At 41.9% G+C, this 20,859-nt stretch overlaps 1 protein-coding gene across 1 annotated transcript; it reads right to left on the bottom strand.

The window, feature by feature from the left end:
* Window positions 1–15,174: 15,174 nt before the first annotated feature.
* On the bottom strand, window positions 15,175–20,133 carry poglut3 (protein O-glucosyltransferase 3). The gene is made up of 6 exons (XM_041998170.1): window positions 19,729–20,133; window positions 19,192–19,389; window positions 18,767–19,050; window positions 18,482–18,686; window positions 16,560–16,756; window positions 15,175–16,380 (listed from the first exon to the last, which is right to left on the bottom strand). The coding sequence occupies exons 1-6, from the start codon at window positions 19,964–19,966 to the stop codon at window positions 15,940–15,942; spliced, it is 1,563 nt and encodes a 520-aa protein (XP_041854104.1). The 5' UTR covers window positions 19,967–20,133; the 3' UTR covers window positions 15,175–15,939.
* Between the last annotated feature and the right edge of the window lie 726 nt (window positions 20,134–20,859).

The raw sequence follows: 20,859 nt of genomic DNA, 5'->3' as shown, positions 1-20,859 counted from the left end.
GGCCCAGATCCGCCAGTGACGCAGTGTCCACACGCAGCAGTGATCCGCACCCTGCGTGCGCCATGACGCAAGGGGTCCAGTCTGCATGAGGCCACCCAAAGCTGAAAATCCCTCATGTGGAGGTGACCATTCCGCCGAGAGGCACGCTGTGAAAGACCGCGAGTCCAGAGACAGGCCCAGAAAAATTATGCTCTGCGCTGGGGACAGCACGCTCTTTTCCGTGTTTATCACAAAACCCAGGTCGGACAGGTGCCCCACGAGAACATGCATGTGCGCCCTGGCCTCCTGCTCCGACTGTGCCAGCAGCAGCCAGTTGTCCAGGTATGTGGCCAAGCGGATGCCCTGGCGCCTCAGCGGAGCTATTGCCGCTTCCGTGCACTGCGCGAACACCCGTGGACTCAGAGAGAGACCGAAAGGAAGCACTCGGTACTCATAGGAAATCCCCTGGAAAGTGAATCTCAATAATTTTCTGTGGGGAGGGTAGATAGGGATGTGGAAATACGCGTCCTTCAGGTTGACAGAAGTGAACCAATCGTTCTGTCGCACAAGACACAACAGGGATGCGTGTGTGAGCATCCTGAATTTGTATTTCCGGAGATATCTGTTCAGAGCATGAAGATCCAGGGGACGTTTGGGGACCAGAAAATACCTGGAGTAAAACCCGCTCTGACACTGTGCAACAGGTACAACACAAATTGCTCCCTTGTTTAACAGGGAGCTGATTTCCCCCTGTAAAACGTTAGCTGACTCCCCTCGAGCCTGGGAATGCAAAATGCTGGCGAAACGAGGGGGAACGGTGGCGAACTGCTACCTGTATCCCGTCGAAATTGTCCTTAACACCCAGGGTGGGGCTGCATGTGCGGCCCACCTCTCCTACCTGAGGGAGGGAGGAGGCGCACTCTGCAGCCCGTCCGCCACAGGAGGCTCTATCCGTGATGCGGTGGCGCCCTACCTTGGCGAAACAGCATAATGGTTCCCGGACTGCGCTGTGCATCCACATCTGAGATGACAGCGCAGCGACGGGTGCACCGCTGCCACTGTCCTGGAAGAGGCAACCGCCCTCCACCGGGAAGCAGCAGGCGTCGCCATCGAGCTGTTCATGATTTTGGCTTTTTTTATTAGCTGCGCCCTCAGCCTTTGGCCTGGATGCTGCAGCGGAAGACATTTTAATTTTTTCCAACATAATGTGTGTGTGCATGCTTCTGAACGTTTGAGAGGGGCAACCGCCAAAACCTCTGCTGACAAATGTCCGTTCCTCTCCCCATGCTCTGGCACGGTCCGTGGCAGCTGGGAGACGGGGACGTGAGATATCCCCGGGAGTACGCTTGGAAGCCAAACAGGTGGAGCTAGAGAACGAGGAACATCTAGCTGCACTGGCAAAATATGGGGCTGTCAGGCTGCCCGTTTCTTCTTCCTGGCCTGGAAGGTAGCAGCCTTCGCGGGCAGAGCCGGCGGAGCTGCAACATAGGCCGAGGACTTCTTGGACCAGCCAGCCCGACCGGGCAGAGGAGGTGTGGCGGGCTGGGGCCTTGGCAGTTTGGGTATCTTGAAATGCGAAACTTGAGAAACAGCCGGCGTGAAGGTTATGCACTGCACAGGCGGAGAGGGAGTAGGCGGCTTCCGAGGGAGGCAGAGCTGGAGAGCTTCATCCTCCTTCTTCTTGGCTTCACAATGCCGTTGCATTGAGGCCAATGCAAAGCCAAAAATCCCCTCCGGGACAATGGGCATGTCCAGCATCTCATCCTTCTCCCTATCCGACAGTTTGGCGAGGTTCAGCCACCGTGCCAATTCCTGCAGCACCATAGTTCCCAGTGCTCTGCCCGTGGCCTGAACCACACAACATTGGACGCAGAGACATAGGTCGGTGATGACCGGAATCTCCTCCCATGTTGCTGGGTCCTGTGGTTGTTCAAAATCCTTGCACAGCTCGGCTTGGTAAGCAGTGAGCAGGGAGAGGACATTAAGCGCCTGGGCCGAAAGCACCGCTGCCTTATAAGCCTTCTCGGTTAATCAAGATTAACATAATAATGCATTCAGTGACAAACATGTTTGTGCAGCAATAATATGTTTATTTAGTATCCACCCTCAGTAATCAGATCGCTGTTGTCAGTTCCATAGTAGAGTCTAGCAGCGCAGGGTTTGTTTGAAACTATAGGAGGTTCCATGACTCACGTGACAGCGAAGTCAACAGATGTTGTAACTCGGAGTATATCGAGAGCTCTGTTTAAGGTGTTTCCCAGTTCAGGGTCTGCACACTTCGAGGTGCGGATTTGTCAGCTACATGTCGTTGCTGTGTGCAAAGCACTGTCCCAATTCACAGAATTTGAGGGACCCTCCGAATCCACCTTTCAAATCCGCACTTCGTTTGGCCTCAAACAAAGGTTGCTGGTGATGCATGCTTCGCTGCCTCTTTTTCTCCCCCAGAATCCATTGCACACAAGACAGTTGTCTTGTGTGCTTGGTAGGCTGTTAAGCGGACTTTGAAGTGTGTAGACTACCGAGGACAGTCCGTAGCCTACGTAAGGTGTGTCCCAATTCAGGGTCTGCGCACTTTGGAACGTACAGACTAAGTAGGCTACAGAGTGTCTTTAGAAGTCTACACACTAACGTTAGTGAAATGCTTTGAAATGTACTTGGTTTTGTAAAGTTTATACCAAAGTGTAGATTAAAAAGCATACTTTTTAAAAATAAAACCATTTAAACTTAATATGACTCTTCTGAGCTCGGTTGCTAATTCGCCACTGTCTTTGTGCGCAATTAATTCTGGGAGAAAAGAGGCCGCGAAGGATGCATCACCAGCATCCTTCGTTTGAGGCTAAACAAAGTACGGATTTGAAGGGTGGATTTGGAGGATCCTCCAAATTCTGTGAATTGGGACAGTACTTAGCGCACCGCGACGACATATGTGGCCGACAAATCCACACTTCGAAGTGTGCAGATCCTGAATAGGGACGACACCTGTAGTCTGCATACTCTGAAGTGTGCATCAGTTTTCCAGGAAATTGTCCACTAACAAACCGTTCCACGTTGTTTGAAATGAAAACTGTGACTGAAGTGTTAATTTTTTTAATGCACTCATATGAGCTTAATGTTATGTCATAAAGATTTTGCAGCTGTAAATGAATGTTTGCACATAATTTCAGAGTTTGCATCTGTAAACCAAGCTTGTCACCCTTTAAAAAAGTCTGCCTGAAAAGGTTTGCAAATGTGCAGAAAAGGGTTTGCATGGTTGTAAAAAAGATTTGTATGTGTGGAAAAAGTTATTTTGCGAAAAACCCTTTTCACAGATGCAAAGCACAAAACCGCATGCGAGACTCTGAAGTTGCAGTTGTGAATTTTGTCCATATCTTTACACTTCTTTCTGATTGGATGGTGACAAAACTATCCATTCAGAGAGCAGACTGTCCCCACCTCCTGCACCACTGCAGGCTCTTAAAGGGGAGTAGATCAATTTTAAAGCTGGGTGTTGGTGCAACCAGATGACAAAATGTATGAGATGAAGATGAATGTGATGAAGTTTGTAACATTATCAGACAAAGTTATATGATTCTGTTCAAATGTAGAGCTGCAAAATGAATTTGATAAACCGTTGGCTCTCTTTTTTATTTCTCTCTCTTTACTTCCATCGGGGAGCTTCCTCCTGACGTCTCTGCTGATGTACACTTAAGGCGTGAATCTTAAATAGTAACTTGAAGAACACACATAAGAGACATGTTGCTCAGAATTCATGTGCTGCACCCACTCTGCTGCTGTGGAGAGGAGGCGGCATTTTTTTTTTTTTTTATTTAACTCTGACTGGGACACTCAATTAACACAATGATGCATTTAAGTGCAGGGATTGTCTCTTAATGACAGACATCGCACTCTAACATAAACTGACATTATTCAGTTCGAGACTCCAGCAACAGATGCTTCGAACTGTCTTTCTCTCTGCAAACCAACAATTTCTCCTCCACCTGGTCACTGGCCTCCGTGCGCCAAATTAGTAATAGACGTACTTGCTCCTTTGTCCATATTGAAACTCTACTCCAATTTCAGAGTCTGCAGCAGTTCTGGAGGTTGAGAAGCTGTCTGCTCTCTGATTGGATAGTTTGATTTGTCACCATCCAATTAGATAGAAGTGTAAAGAAATGGACAAAATTTGCAACCACAACTTCATACTCTCGCACATAGTTTTGTGCTTTGCATCTGTGATCAGAGTTTTCTGTATTATCTGTTATATTTGTTTGTTTTTAAGTTTGTTATGGCTTTAGAGGGTCTTGTGATGTTAAGAACAAAACCATTTTGTGGCACGTGTTTTCTCTTGAGTTATTTGTTTTCTAAATCAACAATTATATTGAAAGCAAGTGAGCTTTTAAAATTGCCTGGCAAGTGTTTCAATTTTGTTCGTAGGAATTGTAAAATCGACACCCTTAACTTCAGCCCAGACTTTCTTAAACAGCAGCTATATGATTGGGTCACAGATTTGCACCTAACATTAAGGTGTTCAAATATAGTTAATACCTTGTCTGTCATGGTTTTGTGCAGATTCAATAGATGAAATGTGAAAGAAGAGACTATTTCATTTTCCACAATTATATCTCTACTGCCAACTAAAAATGCCAACTGTTTCTTTTTATATGGCAGCCTTTTATGAATATCGTTGTAAATGGTGTTTATTAAAAAATTATTATTATTTTTTTTTAACAAAAATCTCATGTCCCTTAACCTCAGGCCAGATTTGTCTTATGTCGTCGGCGACTCCATGAAGAGCTGTTTGGAAGAATTCTTTCCATGTAACTCTGATTAACTTTACTAATAACATTCTTACAAGTAAGTTAATTTGTGTAATTTCTGATACTTTTCTATACCCAGGTGGGACTTTCTCAAAGGGATACTTTGGATTGATAATCCTCTGTTTCAGCGCCCTATAATAATATTTGATTTCTTCTTCATCATACCACAGACCTACATGATATCTTGACTTTTTCATCGGGGGCTCTACAGGTTTAAGTTCCAGTTCCATCAGTCTTTTTTTTTATTTGCCACTTAACTACTTCCCGATCCACCGATTTTAAAAATGGACAGCAGATGTTTTTTCCATAGCCAGTGTATCCCATATCGTACTCTGGGATTTTTGGCCTACTTTGATCTTGTGTGGGGAACATGCAAGAATGAATTTCCTTTTTAATCTCTTCAACTAGAAAAAAAATTTAAATGTTTGGTACCCTTTAAGTATTTTCTTCCTTTACACTTAAACCGTCTGCCATCGCTTTTAAAACTGTGTTACCTGCAGTGCTTTTAATATCCTCAGACGTTCTGTCCACAGCTTTTACAACAGAATCAGCAAGTAGATTTGTAATATCTTTAAGTAGGTATGAAGTTATTGCTTTTGTTTCTCCATCAGAATTACCTAAAGCTAAGCCCGACCACTGATCACACGTTATGTTGCTCCTAAAGTTCTGAATCATTTGTTGGATCTCTACTTCTTGCAAGGCGCTTTCTTTCTCCATCACATTTGATTTGTTTTTTGCAGGTAAAATTTCTGCACTTACTGTGCCTTGGATTTGACCAGTTGTGCTTACTTCTGCGCCCAAGCTTTCACATGGCTTCCCCAGCACCAGTAACAGAGAAACAAACACATATTAAACAAATAATCAAAAGTTAAACAAAGTTGAAAATACAATAGTGTCTTAATGTGCGTGCTAACCAAAAGAACTAAGGCATTTTAACCAAGTTTAAAACATATGTAAACAAAATACTGTTAAATTATAAACTAACATGTGTAGGTCTATGGGGTTACCGCCTTTAAATGTATGGCTGTAGGTGCCACCATCACACTACAAACTAAAAAAAAAAACTTGTCCAGGCAGCTGCTGCAACGTAGCAGATATATCGGTGGTCTGACTTTATTTTAGCTAAAGCCACATCTGCACCAAGTTCCTGCTGCAAAACAACAGCTATTTAGAGTTTATCTCTTATTTTGAGTAAAGTGGACTAGGTAAGGTTTTCTGTTTCTCTTCTTTATGTGGAATTGATCACGTCAAGTTTTTCCCACAACCTCATGTACCTCTGAGCAAACTCAGATTTACTCCGTTGATTCAAGTTCTACAAAATCAAATAATTTCAGTTAAACTCAGTCACTCAAGTTAAAAACATTTTGTTCAGGCAAAGAGTTTGCATTATTTATTTATTTTCTTTGTTTTTAATTTTGTTTTGTAAAGCTAACTACTTAATTTTACAGTTACTGTTTAAACTTGATGTTTAATTATTAGAGAGAAATAAAAGTAAATTTTGGCCCATTGACACAGCCATCATAGGTGTTATAATCCAGCTCAGTGATGTTCAGGGAATGTTTCCAAAGATGGGGACATGGACTGAAGTCTCACTTAAATCACATTTGTAGATGGGGGGGCAAGATGGCATCGTGAGTGGTCCGCGAGACCTTCGCTCCGTGATTGTTTTACACGTTTCATCCGTACTGCTTCTTTTTCACTAATAAGCCCATCACTGCAGTAAGTCTTTCGCTTTGTGCCAAAATACGGACAGGGATTCTCGGACAAACATCGACCATGACGAAGCACAAACTCCGTAAAACCGAGCCGAACCTGTGCCCGGAGGCTACTGCTAGCACTGCTAGCATAGATGGCCGAGGTGGCATGGAGGACGGCGCGAGTGGCGTGAGCAATGAAGCTACATCACAACCTTCCGATATCGCAAAGCTACTGAATGAGATCTGCTCCGAAGTTCGTACATCGCGGGCCGAGATATTATCTGAGCTTAAAACACTCAAGTCAACATTACATGCACATGAGGTAAAGCTACAAGAAGTCAGCGGCTCACTTACTGACGTGGACTCCAGAGTGGCTACTCTGGAGAAGCTATGCTCCGAGCTGGCGCAGGACAACATAAAGCTGAAATCGAAGGTGGAAGACCTTGAGAACCGCTCCAGACGGAATAACATCAGAGTTATTGGAATCCCCGAGCGTGCGGAGGGGCCTCGGCCTACTACGTTCCTGGAATCCTTTTTGCTTGAGGTTTTCGGGGATGGAAGCTTCGCCAAAGCCCCCGTCGTGGACAGGGCTCATCGCTCACTAGCTCCGCCACCGAAGCAGAATCAACCACCGCGTCCGATGATTGTGCGGCTGCATCACTTCCAGACGAAGGAGCTTATTCTGCGTTTATCCAGGGACAAGGGCCAGTTAACCTTCAGGGGAACAAGGGTCCACTTTTACCCAGACTTCAGTGCGGAGTTGGCCAAAAGGAGGGCTGCATTCATCCCAGTTAAAAGTAAGCTGCGAGAGGCTGGTATAGAGTTTGCTCTGCTACATCCTGCCCGCCTGCGAGTCGTTCACAATGGAACAAGATACATTTTCGATTCGCCCCAGGAAGTCACCACTTTCCTTCAGCAGAAGATACCGCAACATGTGGGCGACTGAGGATGCTTCACCGGAGCTGCGTCATCGCTTTCACATTCTGATACGGTGAATCCCCTGGTTACTAAGTTGTGGGTAGCACTAACAGGTTAATGCGTTCGAGCTAATGAGACTATTGTTTGCTTTCGGCTCGGGGCGGCCACTCCGTGGTTTTCCCTCGCTCGCCTCTACCATTTGAATTTTTTCTGTTGGACTGTAATTTGTTTTTTTTGTTTTGTTTTTTTTTACAGTAGGATATAGAGGTCGTTGTTGTTTACACCGAATCTGGTGATATTTTCATTATCAGGCTTGCCCTGATGGGTATGGCGACGCGGACTGGGACAATTTCAGCAGGGCTATCTGTTCAGCGCCACGATTACGATTGTTAATATTGATACCTTTACCAGTATAATTATTGCTATCATTGTTATTATCACATGCATTGTCACGGTTCACTATTATCACCATTACTTAGTTTGTGATTATTATTATTATTATCCTATTTATTTGTCCTTTTTTTTTTTTTTTTTTTTTTTTTTTGCTTCACTTTTATTTACTTATCTATGTATCTATTTCACCTCACTTCAGTTTACCTACTCAAGTCATCTGAATTAATTTCTGTTCTTGTTTTATCCTGTGATTTTTGTAGCACCGGATTTAGCAGATATGACTCATCCTCGCTTTAGTCTCTGCACCGTTCATTCCGTGCTCGGCTTTCTTTCTTGTTCTGGCTTTTTCTTTGTTTTTTCGCTCTATGATTAATGTAATTGGAGCCGAAGTTAGGTCACGTTTTACTGTGACAGTACAGTCATAGGTAGACCAAGTGACGAAGGTTCTAGGGTAAGGTTAGACGTCTCAATGGGGAGATGTTGTGGGTGGGCTTGGGCGGGGGTAAGTTCACGACGTACTGCGTACTTTAACTTATTTAACTCATTTCTATTACTCTTTAATGTGTTTGAGTTATTTCCCTTCTATCTTTATTCTTTCTTTACCCCCCCCCCCCCCCCCCCCCCCCCCACCACCACCACCACTTTATCTTTTGTCAATTTTGTCAATTTCTCAGTCCTGTGTTCAGATTTGCCTCCCAAACCCAATCCTACTATGCTCTGCCTTTATCATCCCTGTCTAAATGAGTGACACATCCACCGGAAGAACAGTCAAGGTCGTCTCTTGGAACGTCAGGGGGTTAAATCGCCCGGTCAAGCGGAACAAAGTCCTATCACATCTCTCTCTCCTGAACACCGGGATCGCCTTCCTTCAGGAGACCCACCTCTGCAACTCTAACGTCCCCAAGGTTCGGCGCAGCTGGGTTGGTCAGACATTCCATTCACAATTTAACACCAAAAGTCGAGGTTGTGCCATTCTGATACACAAAAATATCCCGTTTGTTGTCAAGAAGGTTGATTCAGATAGCAGAGGCCGCTTTGTCATTGTGTCAGGTGATCTTTACACCAAACCGACAACTTTGGTAAACCTCTACGCACCTAACTGGGACGACAACCAGTTTTTCAGGAATCTGTTTTCTACCATCCCAAACATGGATAACCATGCATTAATAATAGGCGGAGACTTCAATTGCTTTTTTGATCAGGTCCTGGACAGGTCATCGTCTAAAACAATACCCTTATCCAAGTCAGCAGCGACTATTCGTTCACTATGTAACCAATATGGCCTCTCTGACCCCTGGAGATTTTTATTCCCCTCTGCCAAAGCATTTTCCTTTTTCTCCCCGGTGCACCATTCTTTTAGCCGCATTGACTATTTTTTACTAGATAACCATCTCCTATCCTTAGTTAAAGCCTGCTCCTACGAGAGCATTGTCATATCAGATCATGCTCCAGTTTCACTAGAATTGCTTATCCCTCACCAACCCCCTTCATTTTCTCCCTGGAGACTTAACCCGCTCTCACTTGCAGACGATGATTTCTGCAAATTTCTGTCCTCTGAGATTAAGACTTTCTTGGAGTTTAATGATTCCCCCGAAATCTCTAGATCGACTTTATGGGAGACCCTCAAAGCATATGTTAGAGGCCAGATTATTTCTTATTTATCCAATAACAGAAAACGGGAGGCAAGTAAGCTTAATAAGTTGACGCAAGCTATTCTTAATCTGGACAAACAGTATTCCCAGTCCCCCGACCCAGATTTGTATAAGGAAAGGTTGCGACTTCAGGCAGAATTTGACCTGATCTCCTCCTCAAAGGAGGAACGGCTACTACTGAAAGACCGCCACAAATTCTATGAACATGGTGAGAAGGCCGGCAGGCTCCTGGCCTCACAAGCTCGTCAATTCGTAGCTTCCAGATTGATACCCCAAATTAAGTCTCCCTCCGGTGCCACCCTGACGAACCCTATAGATATCAACAATTGCTTCTCAACTTTTTATAAAGCCCTGTATTCGTCGGACTGTCCTAACAGTACAACTTTACTTGATTCTTTTTTTGACGGTTTGAACCTGTCTACTGTCGATCAACAAGCTAACTCCAAGCTCAGTAACCTCATAACTTTGTCTGAAATTACCGGGGCTATTGCGGCCATACAAAGCGGGAAATCCCCCGGCCCAGATGGATTCTGTATCGAATTTTATAAAAAGTTCTCAGCATTATTATCCCCATTACTTCTTGCCATGTTCACGGAATCTTTTAACCAGGGCCTTCTCCCAACGTCATTAACTCAAGCCTCGATCTCTCTACTTGCCAAAAAAGATAAAGACCCAACTCTTTGCGAGTCCTACAGGCCTATCTCTCTCCTTAACGTAGACTTCAAGATTCTTGCCAAAGCTCTTGCCCGTCGATTAGAAACTGTGCTTCCATCTATAATCTCACCCGACCAATCCGGCTTTATCCAGAAACGTAACTCCTATCATAATATACGACGCCTATTAGATGTTATGTACACGTCGCCCCGGTCGGATGCTCAGGAGGCGATAGTTTCCCTGGACGCTGAGAAGGCGTTCGATCGGGTCGAATGGCCCTATCTTTTCGCAACAATGCAGCGATTCGGTTTTCCCTCTAGCTTTCTGTCCTGGGTGAGATTGCTCTACTCCTCTCCTACGGCCTCCATTTCCACCAACAACGTTCACTCTCCTTACTTTCAGTTGCATAGGGGCACGCGACAGGGCTGCCCGCTCTCACCCCTTCTATTTGTGATCGCTATAGAGCCACTGGCCATGGCTCTACGTCAATCTCCACAATTCGTCGGCATTTCCCGTAATAACATCGAACATAAAGTCTCTTTGTATGCCGATGATTTGCTTCTCTATATCTCCAACCCTTCGGTATCCGTTCCGCCTATCCTGTCTATTTTAAAGGCCTTTGGTGGAATCTCCGGATACAAACTCAACTTCTCTAAGAGTGAATATTTTACTATAGGGTCACATGCTAATCCCCCAACTCCTGCAATTCCATTTAAAGAAGCACAAACCGAGTTTAGATATTTAGGCATAACGGTCACACGTTCCTTTAATGCGCTCTTCAAGCATAATTTTGGCCGCCTGATGGAGCGCTGTAGGGAGGAGCTGACTAAGTGGTCAGCCTTGCCCCTGTCTTTGGCGGGCAGGATTAACCTGGTTAAAATGAGCATCTTACCCCGTTTTCTCTATCTATTTCTTAATATTCCCATCCTTATCAAGAAATCCTTTTTTAATAACCTGGACAAGATAATCCTTTCTTTTATTTGGGGCAACAAGACCCATCGGATTAGGAAAGCCTTTCTACAAAGGCCGAAAAAATTAGGAGGAATGGCCCTTCCAAACTTCCTTTTTTATTACTGGGCGAGTAATATCCAGAAATTACTTTTCTGGACTGGCCTTCCCGCAGAGGCCAGTTCCCCAGTCTGGGTGCAGGATGAGGAATCCTGCAGCCCATACTCCCTCATCTCTATCGCCTCCTCATCCCTTCCGCTGCCTGCTAAGGCAGTCGGCTCCAACCCTGTCGTCTTTCATTCAATAAAAATTTGGTCTCAGTTTGGGAAGCACTTCGGTCTGCAGGAGGCATCACTCGTAGCCCCCGTCGTGTCTAACGTATCCTTCCTTCCCTCTAATACTGATGCAGCTTTTCGGTTGTGGCATAGGAATGGAATACGACGTCTGAGAGATTTATTCTCTAATAATACTTTCCTCTCTTTTGAACAACTCAGCCAAAGGTTTAATCTCCCTAAAACCCACTTCTTCCGATACCTACAAGTTCGACATTTTATACAGAATAAGATCTGTTCATTCCCAAATCCGCCCCCATTATCACCAGTCGACAGGCTTCTCGATCTGGACCCCACTGCTAAAGGCCTGATATCTGTTATTTATTCGATGATTAGTTCTATAAATCCCCAGATGCTGGACCACCTGAGAAGAGCTTGGGAGCAGGATCTAAACTTATGCATCTCAGAGACTCAATGGACTAAGATTATTGATCGGATTCACTCCTCGTCGCCTTGCGCTAGACACGGGCTGATTCAGTTTAAAGTCCTACACCGGCTTCATATTACGAATTCTAGTCTGGCCAGGATATTTCCAAATCTAGACCCGGCCTGTAATAGATGTAGCCTCTCCCCATGCACTCTTGCTCACATGTTCTGGACTTGCCCAGCTTTAGAAACATTTTGGAAAGAAATTTTTAAGTCATTTAGCGAGATTTTCGATTTCTCCATGGACCCAAACCCACTCACTGCCATATTCGGGGTTCAACCAGACGGTTCCACCTTTAACCACAGCATGCGGGATTTTATGGCATTCACGACTCTGCTTGCGAGAAGATTGATTCTTCTCAAGTGGAAACAATCATCCCCACCCTCACATAGCAGTTGGATTAAGGACATATTATTGTATATCAAACTGGAGAAGATCAGGTTTACACTGGCGGGCTCCCTGAGGAAGTTTCACAGAATATGGACCCCCTTCCTGGCGTACTATGACAGATTAAGGATATTGAATTGCGATGAGAACTAATTTGGATCTGACTTAGCAGTTACTCACACAGGCCTGAGTGCACAAATATTAAACCCCCCCTTTTTTTTTTTTTTTTTTTTTTTTTTTTCTTGTTGTTGTTGTTGTTGTACATTTGTACGAGGGTGGGTGGGCGTGGGTGTTGTTGTTGGGTTTCATAATGATCTTCAATTTCTGTTTTACGTGCATAAATCTGTAAGTCTGTATATATTTGTTTATCCAGTTACTTATCCCGTCTTCTCTCTCTACTTGTCTAATGGGGCCGACACAAGTACTCCTCCTGTATTATGTCAGATTTATGCCCTATCCTGTATACCCCAAAATGTTAATAAAAAGATTAAAAAAAAAAAAATCACATTTGTAGTGACCTGAGACTCGACTCGGACTCGCTATTTGAGACTCGTGAACAATCTAATTTTCTTAATGATCTTCTCTTATTCCGATTTCCTGTTTGCTGTAATTTTCCGTTGTCACTGATGTTATTTTTATACTCAAATCCATTCATAGTCAAGCGGCTGACCTTGTTCCATGTCTCACCATCATAACAGAGAAATGACAGATTTATTGGCTTGTCATGCTGCGCATGCTTTAAAAATGTTAACTGAAATAAATTAGAGCTGTTAACACAATATTTTTGACAGCCTTCATTTTTTTATTTCAAAATCACATTCGGGGGGGGGGGGTTGGGGTAGATTCTTTGGCGCTGTGCCAACAATTTTAAAGCTTTGCACTCTAACCCCTGGCTTCTGTCTGACTATTAATATGGAAATAAAATCCATACAACTGTTTTCCACCTGAGATTTGGAAAAGAAACTAATGCACAAACTGGTAGACAATGGCTTCTCTTAAAACAGATTGGCATGCCATTTTGTGGATAAATGTACTTAAAAAAATAAAAGATAAAGAAGAAAAGAACTGAGGGAACAAAGAATTATAAAGATGTTTCAACCTCGTAAGTATGTTAATCTTTTATATGCATGACTGATGTTTAACTTTATGAAATATAACTTTTTCAATCTAAATATTTTACCATGATGGAAGATGACGCTTTATAATAGTTAGACCCCTATTAATAAAAGATCACCATTTATGCAGTGTGCCAGGTCACGTTATTATTTACTGGGATTTTATGTCAGGTGACAGCAGCCAAATTTGTAATAAAATAGACTTTAAAAACCTGCTAATAATAATAATAGTGATTATAATAATAATATAATAAAAATTATTAAATATTCACTGATTTAAAAATATCTAATCTTGCTAGTTTTAATTCTACTATAAAACAAACTCTTGGGCGGTTTCATGTCTAATTGACAAAATGTCGCCTTAAAAAAAGATTTCCTGTTCTGTGTATTAATAAAAATAAAAAACTAAAGACTTGACAACCGGCAAATAAAAATAAAAATGGTAAGATCCTATAAACAAGACACTGGTGTGAAAATAATGTAACAACTTAAGTCATGTGAAACTTTAGTTTTGTAAAATAAGCTCAATACTTATCTAATACATACTGAAGTTTTAAAATATTATTTGTTGGTTTTAAAAGATTTGTTCACCACCTGTAAATAAATCATCAGAAGGAAGAGTGTTCAAAAATCCACATTTTTAAAAGAAGGCAAGAACACCAGAGATTGAGTAGAATTGACAATTCTTTGTTAAGCCAGTAATAAAAAGAGCAATACATATCTCTTAAGAGGAGGCCTGTTAGCTTAGCTTCTGATCAACTAATACACGAAGTGTCGGGACCCTTCGGTTCAGCCAAAAGACCCGCCTACCTAAGTTATCCTCCTCATTTATACTGATACAATGCATTGTGGCTATGTGCGTGCATGTGGTGCGCATTCATGTGAATGTGTATTTTGCAAGGTGGTCCTTCCTTCTTCCGGGTCCTCCTTTTGGGGTACGCCATAGCTGAAAGGAAAGAAGATGCTTCGCTCTGCCCTGTTATCTGTCTGCCTTTCTGTGCTGACTCCCTTATACTTTTTCTCACAGTTTCACACAAAGGCTGCTCTTTTAATAATTTCTCTGAGTTACTGTGAATTCCGTTCTGCTTGGAGTGAGAAATAGATAAGTAAGGAGATACGACAATATTTACAACCACTCCCTACTGGACATCCAGAACATTTTCAAGGTCCCTGTTATTTTCTCAGTATTGAACTCAGTAACCCTGTATGAGTTTGTGTCCTGTTTGTGAATGCATTATCTGTAAGCTGCGAAGGAATAATAATAATTAAGCTGTTTTCACCTCAGCACCACTATATAATGTAGCTCTATTAATTAAAATCAGAGCCTAATGAATGTTACTAAAATCTAAGGATAAAATGTAAATGAATAAATGAATAAGAATGCTTATAAAATATTTGCAACAATACATATAACCATGAAACAATTCCCATTAAACACTGGGAAAAAAATCTCTGAAAATTCCGTTTTCAGTAACACTTTGCCAGAATTGAAATTGTAATAAAAAAGCTGCTGTAGCTAATGCACTAAAGCCAGTTTGTACATGTTTATAGGCTACATACTTAATCCGTTGAGGCCCGACCCATGAAAAAATGGTAAGAAAAGTCTTTGGCCCTTTAACAAAATATAACAAAAAAATTAACGTTTTTTTTTTTGGGGGGGGGGGGGGGGGGTATCTACCATTTATTACCATGTGATATATTAAAAATATTATGATATGGTTTTCTGCTTCTGGTTATCTATTAGGGGACAGCAGACGAGTATCAGATTGTGTTCAACAGGATTTTGAGCAAAGTTTATACCAGTAGTAAAATTTTTCAGAAACTGTATGTTTACAAATATTTCTTATGGGTTAAACAAGCCTATTGCATTGCTCACATAACCCATTAGCCAGTTAAAAAATTGTCTTTATTTTTTTATAGGGTACAGAAACAATCTATTGGGTGCATAAATTGTACAGTTTCATGTCTAAATGACAAAACACAGCTTTTAAAAATGACAAAACACAGCTTTTAAAAATGACATTTTTTTATTCGGTGTATTTATAAAAATAAAAAACTAAAGAAAGAACAACCAGCTGTCTTGACAACCAGCAAATAAGAAAAATAAAAATAAACAAGACACTAGTGTGAAGATATTGTAACAACTGAAGTCATTTGAAACTTTTTAAAATAAGTTCAATACATATCCAATAGATACATTTTATCATGAAACTACTCATCAAACACTGGAAAAAAATCTCTGAAAATTCACTTTTCAATATGCGAACGGTCCCATATCTTTTTGAGAAAACCACTGATTGATGTAAAGTGACAGATGGTAAAACTAATAAACTACTGCTCGCCTGCTGACAGAATCCGAGCTGAGATGTGTAGTTACACATGTTAGAAAATAGACATCAGGTGATGAAAGAAGTTGTTTTTAAACCAATAATTAAAATGACAAGAATGTTTTTTTTTTTCTTTTCAAGTTAGCTATGAAATACTGAATGTAAAGGCACGTTGTAAACCATTCATGACTTCCTGTTCTGACTGTAAACTGCAGATTTTACCATTTTTCATGAACAATGAGAACATTAGTGATTTTCACTCTGTGCATGGAATTTGTTCAGAAAAACACAACAAAGACTAAAGACAAGGTTCATCATAGTTCATCCTTCACACCAGTTTCTTTTTGGTCACTTTTACGGCCACATTTGCAGGCGGCCGTGTGGTCGTCCGGCTGAGGCACCGGCTCCATGTCAGGAAGTCGCGTCGGCTGCCCCGCCTGTCGCTCGGAGTACATCTGCAGCGCTCTGTAGTAGTAACAGTACAGCCTGCTGGGCTGCAGCAGCTGCCTGGCTGCTGCCTGTCCGGCTCTGGCAACCTCCTGTGCTTCTGCATCATTCTCTTTGGCCCAACTGATTTTCTCTAAAAGGTCCGACAGGTTTCTCCTCACAGGGAAGTAGTGAGTTCCTGCCTTTAGATGAATGTAGAAGTGCTCATAATACAGAGAGTCTTGCTTCAGAACCAGACTGTTCCCCAGCATCAGGTAAGGAAACCGATAAGCTGCAACTGTTCCATCCACGTTCACCTGGTATTTGTACTACAAGACGAGGAAAACGTGTCATAAATCTTGATATTTAGAGCTATAATTCATTCAAAATCCTTGTTTAACCTACTTTTTCTGCCTCACATTTAAAGTTCTAAAATAAACAAATGTATTTATTAAACAAAACTATTATAAATGTGTATTAAGACGTGTATTTATGCACATTTTCTTACCTTAAAGAAGTCAAAAAATCCAACCAGTGGTGCTTTGCCCACATGTTTCTCTCTGTCTCTGAAGAAGAACCACCCTGTGATGCCGGCGTCCAGCAACTCAGGGTTCTTCTTGGACAGAGAGACCAGCTGGAGACGCTCCTCACGACTGTCCCGACCACGGAAAAATGCCCGATCTGTCTTATTAGCCCAAGGAGGCCCTGACAGAAAGTATTCCAGGCATTAATTGAAAAATGTAAAACGTGAGGAAAAAAGGTTCAACATGTTCCAATTATAATAATTAGGAGAACAAGAACATGAATAACAGTAAGAAGAACTAGACATATAAGAGAAGACTAAACTGATTCAGATCTATAAAAGGAATGATGGTAAATGTAGGTTTAATGCCTAAACCGGCTGCGACTAAAGCAAGACATGGCTTGTAGAGCATGAACATGATAAGCCTGCAGTGGCCACAACTTATGAGTCAGTTAACTCACAGCATGCTAGTCAAACAGAGGCTAAAATCCAGGAAATGGAGAGGAAAGACTCTCTAACAGGTGAAATGACATTAGTTAGAAAGGGAATGAATGTTTTGTGGTGCTTTGCTACCATCAACAGTCAGAATCCTCCTGCATACTTTAGCCTGTGCTTGAGACCCTCCTAGCAGTCATTAAGCAAAAGACAGGGCACACCTTAAGGCCCATTTAAGCTTGACGCATAGCACTGCCCACTCATGGCGAACTGACTCATAAACTTGGGCAACGGAAAATACACATACAAGTATGAGCACGCCGAAGTATGACAACACAAACAATCTTTATTCAAAAGCTTGTGGAGTTTCTACAGTTTTCGTCCTTCATTTTTCTGCTTTTTTGTTTCCTTCCTGATCCTCCTCTTCTTCTCTGGTTTGTTTCTTTCGCTGGTCGCATGTCAGCTATTCTGCTCAGCGGTTTCCGCTGGTATTGCGCCATCTTGTGCGTCAAGCTACAGATAGTTAAGCTCCCTGAAAACGGACTAAACTACGGGCGTAATCGATGCAGAAGATGGACGAAACTGTTCGTCTGTCTGAGTATCCGTCTTCTGCAGAACCTGTATGAGCCCTCTGGTGGAAAGCTGCAGCGTCTTATGTGCTGTGGCACATAATACTTCCCTAATACTGTCAGTGTCAGATCACCAGCTAATGTGACCAAAATCTTCAGGAGGGACATGTGGTCAAACATGACAGTCTAAAAGCCCAGTTTAAACTTTCTATTATTTAGCCATCAACCAGTTAAATACACTACATGATATGAGGAAGTGGGAAACCATCTTAAACTGGTTTCTTTTATTTATTTATTTATTCATTATTTTAATAATATGCAGAATTCAGAGACAAAACTTAGACGCTGAAACACATTATTTAATATTTATATTGATTATTGAAGCATTCATCCCTCTACCTTGTATCATGCTTCTGGCCTGTGAGCAGTAAATATTGTCTGTACAGTCCACTAAGGTTTATCAGGTTCCTCTGTGACCCAAAAATTGTAGCCATGCAGATCATGAGCACAGACTTCTAATGCATGAATTAATGATGACAAGTAATAGAAGAAAAAGATGGATGTTTTTTTAAGAAATGGTAAATGGTCCGTACTTATATAACGCTTTTACCCAAAGCGCTTTACATATACGTCTCATTCACCCATTCACACACACATTCACACACTGATGGCGGAAACTGCCATGCAAGGCACTCAACCACAACCCATCAGGAGCCAAGCCATAAAGAAAGACTTTACAAGAAAATTGCTGTACTACCGAAAGGGTAAGACACAAAATGGATGTGGCAACATGCTGCCACCTTAAATAAACAAATAAACGTTGTCCCAAAAACTGACTCTACCATAAACACTCCTCACTTCACGGCTACAGTGAAGCCTCACAGCGGCTGAGGAGTAAGTTACCTGTGTTGCCTTGAACAGACAGCAGGTCATTTGTGACGCCTCTCATGGTCTCCAGTGTGGAGTGTGTGACCTCATAGGTGGGGAGGACAATGTCCCGAGTGTCTGTGGATCCGCACCATGAAAAGATCGGAACAGCACCCTCCATCCTCGTCTCTAACGGCCAGTCACCCACATTGATGAAAAACTCCACATCAGGTAGCCATACCTTCAGCAGCAGAGCAAACATATTAGCTAGCAAATAGATCTCCAGTTAAGGACATACTTACAAGCCTGACATTACCCCACCTTCCTCGTTAGAGACAGCAGCATTTCATCAGAGAACATTTTGAAGTCTGTGTACTTTCCCAGCGTGCTGCGGTACACCTGGTTGTTGACGATGGTGTAGTGTATGAGCCCTCCTCTGTTGGAAAACCTGCGAGGCACCTCCTGTCTGACATGCTGCAAGTCGACGGTGGGAAAAGATTTAAAGTCCAGTAGAATCTGTGGCTCTTCAGGAGGACACTGCATGATGCTCTGCCAGTGGACAGCATCAGGCTCAGGACAGTCACAGTATTCATGATAGACTGGGCCTGAAGATTGAGAAATCATTGGGGTTAAATATTTATCTTCTTTTAAAAGAAACTTCCATAATATCTCCCTGCTAGTCTTTTTGTGTGCAAATCAGTGTGAAAAATTATGCATGAGCAGGGACAGGCCCTTGTGTAGCCAACCTTGGATGTTGTAAGGTGACCTGGAAACAGCAGCATCTCCGTGGAGGACTTCTACCTTCAGGCCCTTCTGTGCAGTGCCATAAAGCCGGTACCTCATCAGGAAGGACCCGTCGCCTCTGTCCATGGGTGGTGGGACGTGGATACGGACGTGCTCCTTTTTGTCCAGCGGACTTATCTTTACTTTAAACGTGTCTTTACCTGAATAGCAAATGTAAACAATATTAGACTTCATGTCCTCATATATGTAGGTTTAACTTAATTGGAACTATTTAAATCCTGCAAAGTAGAAATAATGTTAGCTCTGTTACGTTCAAAGAAACCTCGACAGCTGTTCAGAACAAAATGTTACAATAAGGATGTTTAAAATTCGCATTTTAGCTATATTATAAGCTAACTCGGCTTAAAGATGTGTTACCAATGACAACATGTTCAAACAACTGTCAAACATCGCTAGCTAATGACTTCTGTTGATATGACTGAGAAATATGTTGCAGTTTAGGGTTAGCTTAGAAATTGTTCGTGCACATGCTGAATTACCGGGAGACATCGTCAGGTTTTCTCCTTTAGAATTGACAGCCTGAATGAAGAAGTAGCGGACTGGTAGAACCGTTTCCATGTCCAGCCCTGGACCCCAGACGAGGCACCTCTCCGGACTGATTACTTCACAGTCAGATGCCGGCAAGTTTGTGCAGATAAATATAACTAAAATTAGAAAATTGCTAAATAAACCATTCCTTAAAGATTCTATTAACACTACGTTTCGCTTGCACGCCATATTTCTCCAATTACTCTTCCTAAGCAAGAAAAGTCACTAAAAATTACCAAACTATCAGAAACTCCTACGCCGACATGTTGGCAGAGAGACACGCCCACTACGCTGTGGTGCTTTCAGGAACGTCGGGACTTTTCGGTTACAAACCTAGTCGAGTATCCGCGAGACCATTTTTAATGTGTACGGTTTGTACTGTAGCTTTCGGCCCTATCTGATAAAGTATAACAAATATTGTAAACAAGTACGAAATTTGTAAAGGAAATAAGGAAAACTGTAGTAACTAGAATTGCAAGATTATTTTAATGTCAGTGTTGGTGATACTTAAGGGTATTAAATAAATACATTAAATACATTCAAGTTATTTGTTTTGGTAAAGTTAAAAGTTAACTGAGAAAGAAATATCCCGTGGTAGACATTAATTAATATCCAAATGATTAGTTATCATTAATAGCCCAGGTGCAGCTGCTTTTTTTTTCTATCGTTTGATGAGAAATAAAATGTCTAATAAATTTCTTTGTTTTCATTCGAGCACAACCATTTAAAACTTCAAAATTAATACTTAACCATCCAAAATATTTTAGAACAGAGACCATATTAAAGGAAAAGGCCAAATATATATATTTTCAAAACATCATGTTATTCTGACGTTCACCAACCAAGTTATTAACCATTTGATTCTGCCTTGCTTGCACCCTTCTTCTTACTTTTGTTCATAAAATATGTTGCTTTGTCAATGCAAACAAGTGTTTGCAGCTGTGTTCATTTTGTAACTATGCATAGTTGTGTTAAGTTTTGTATATAAAAAATTAGGATGAACTCAAGTAAAATAGAACCATCTCAAAATTGTGCTGAAGTACTGAACTTGAGTGAATATATCTTTATAACGTGGATGGATG

The sequence above is a fragment of the Melanotaenia boesemani genome, chromosome 10, assembly GCF_017639745.1.
Source record: "Melanotaenia boesemani isolate fMelBoe1 chromosome 10, fMelBoe1.pri, whole genome shotgun sequence".
In the NCBI taxonomy this organism is placed as follows: domain Eukaryota; kingdom Metazoa; phylum Chordata; class Actinopteri; order Atheriniformes; family Melanotaeniidae; genus Melanotaenia; species Melanotaenia boesemani.
The sequence above is the reverse complement of the archived record's forward strand: the minus strand, read 5'-3'. Positions and strand labels throughout refer to the sequence as shown.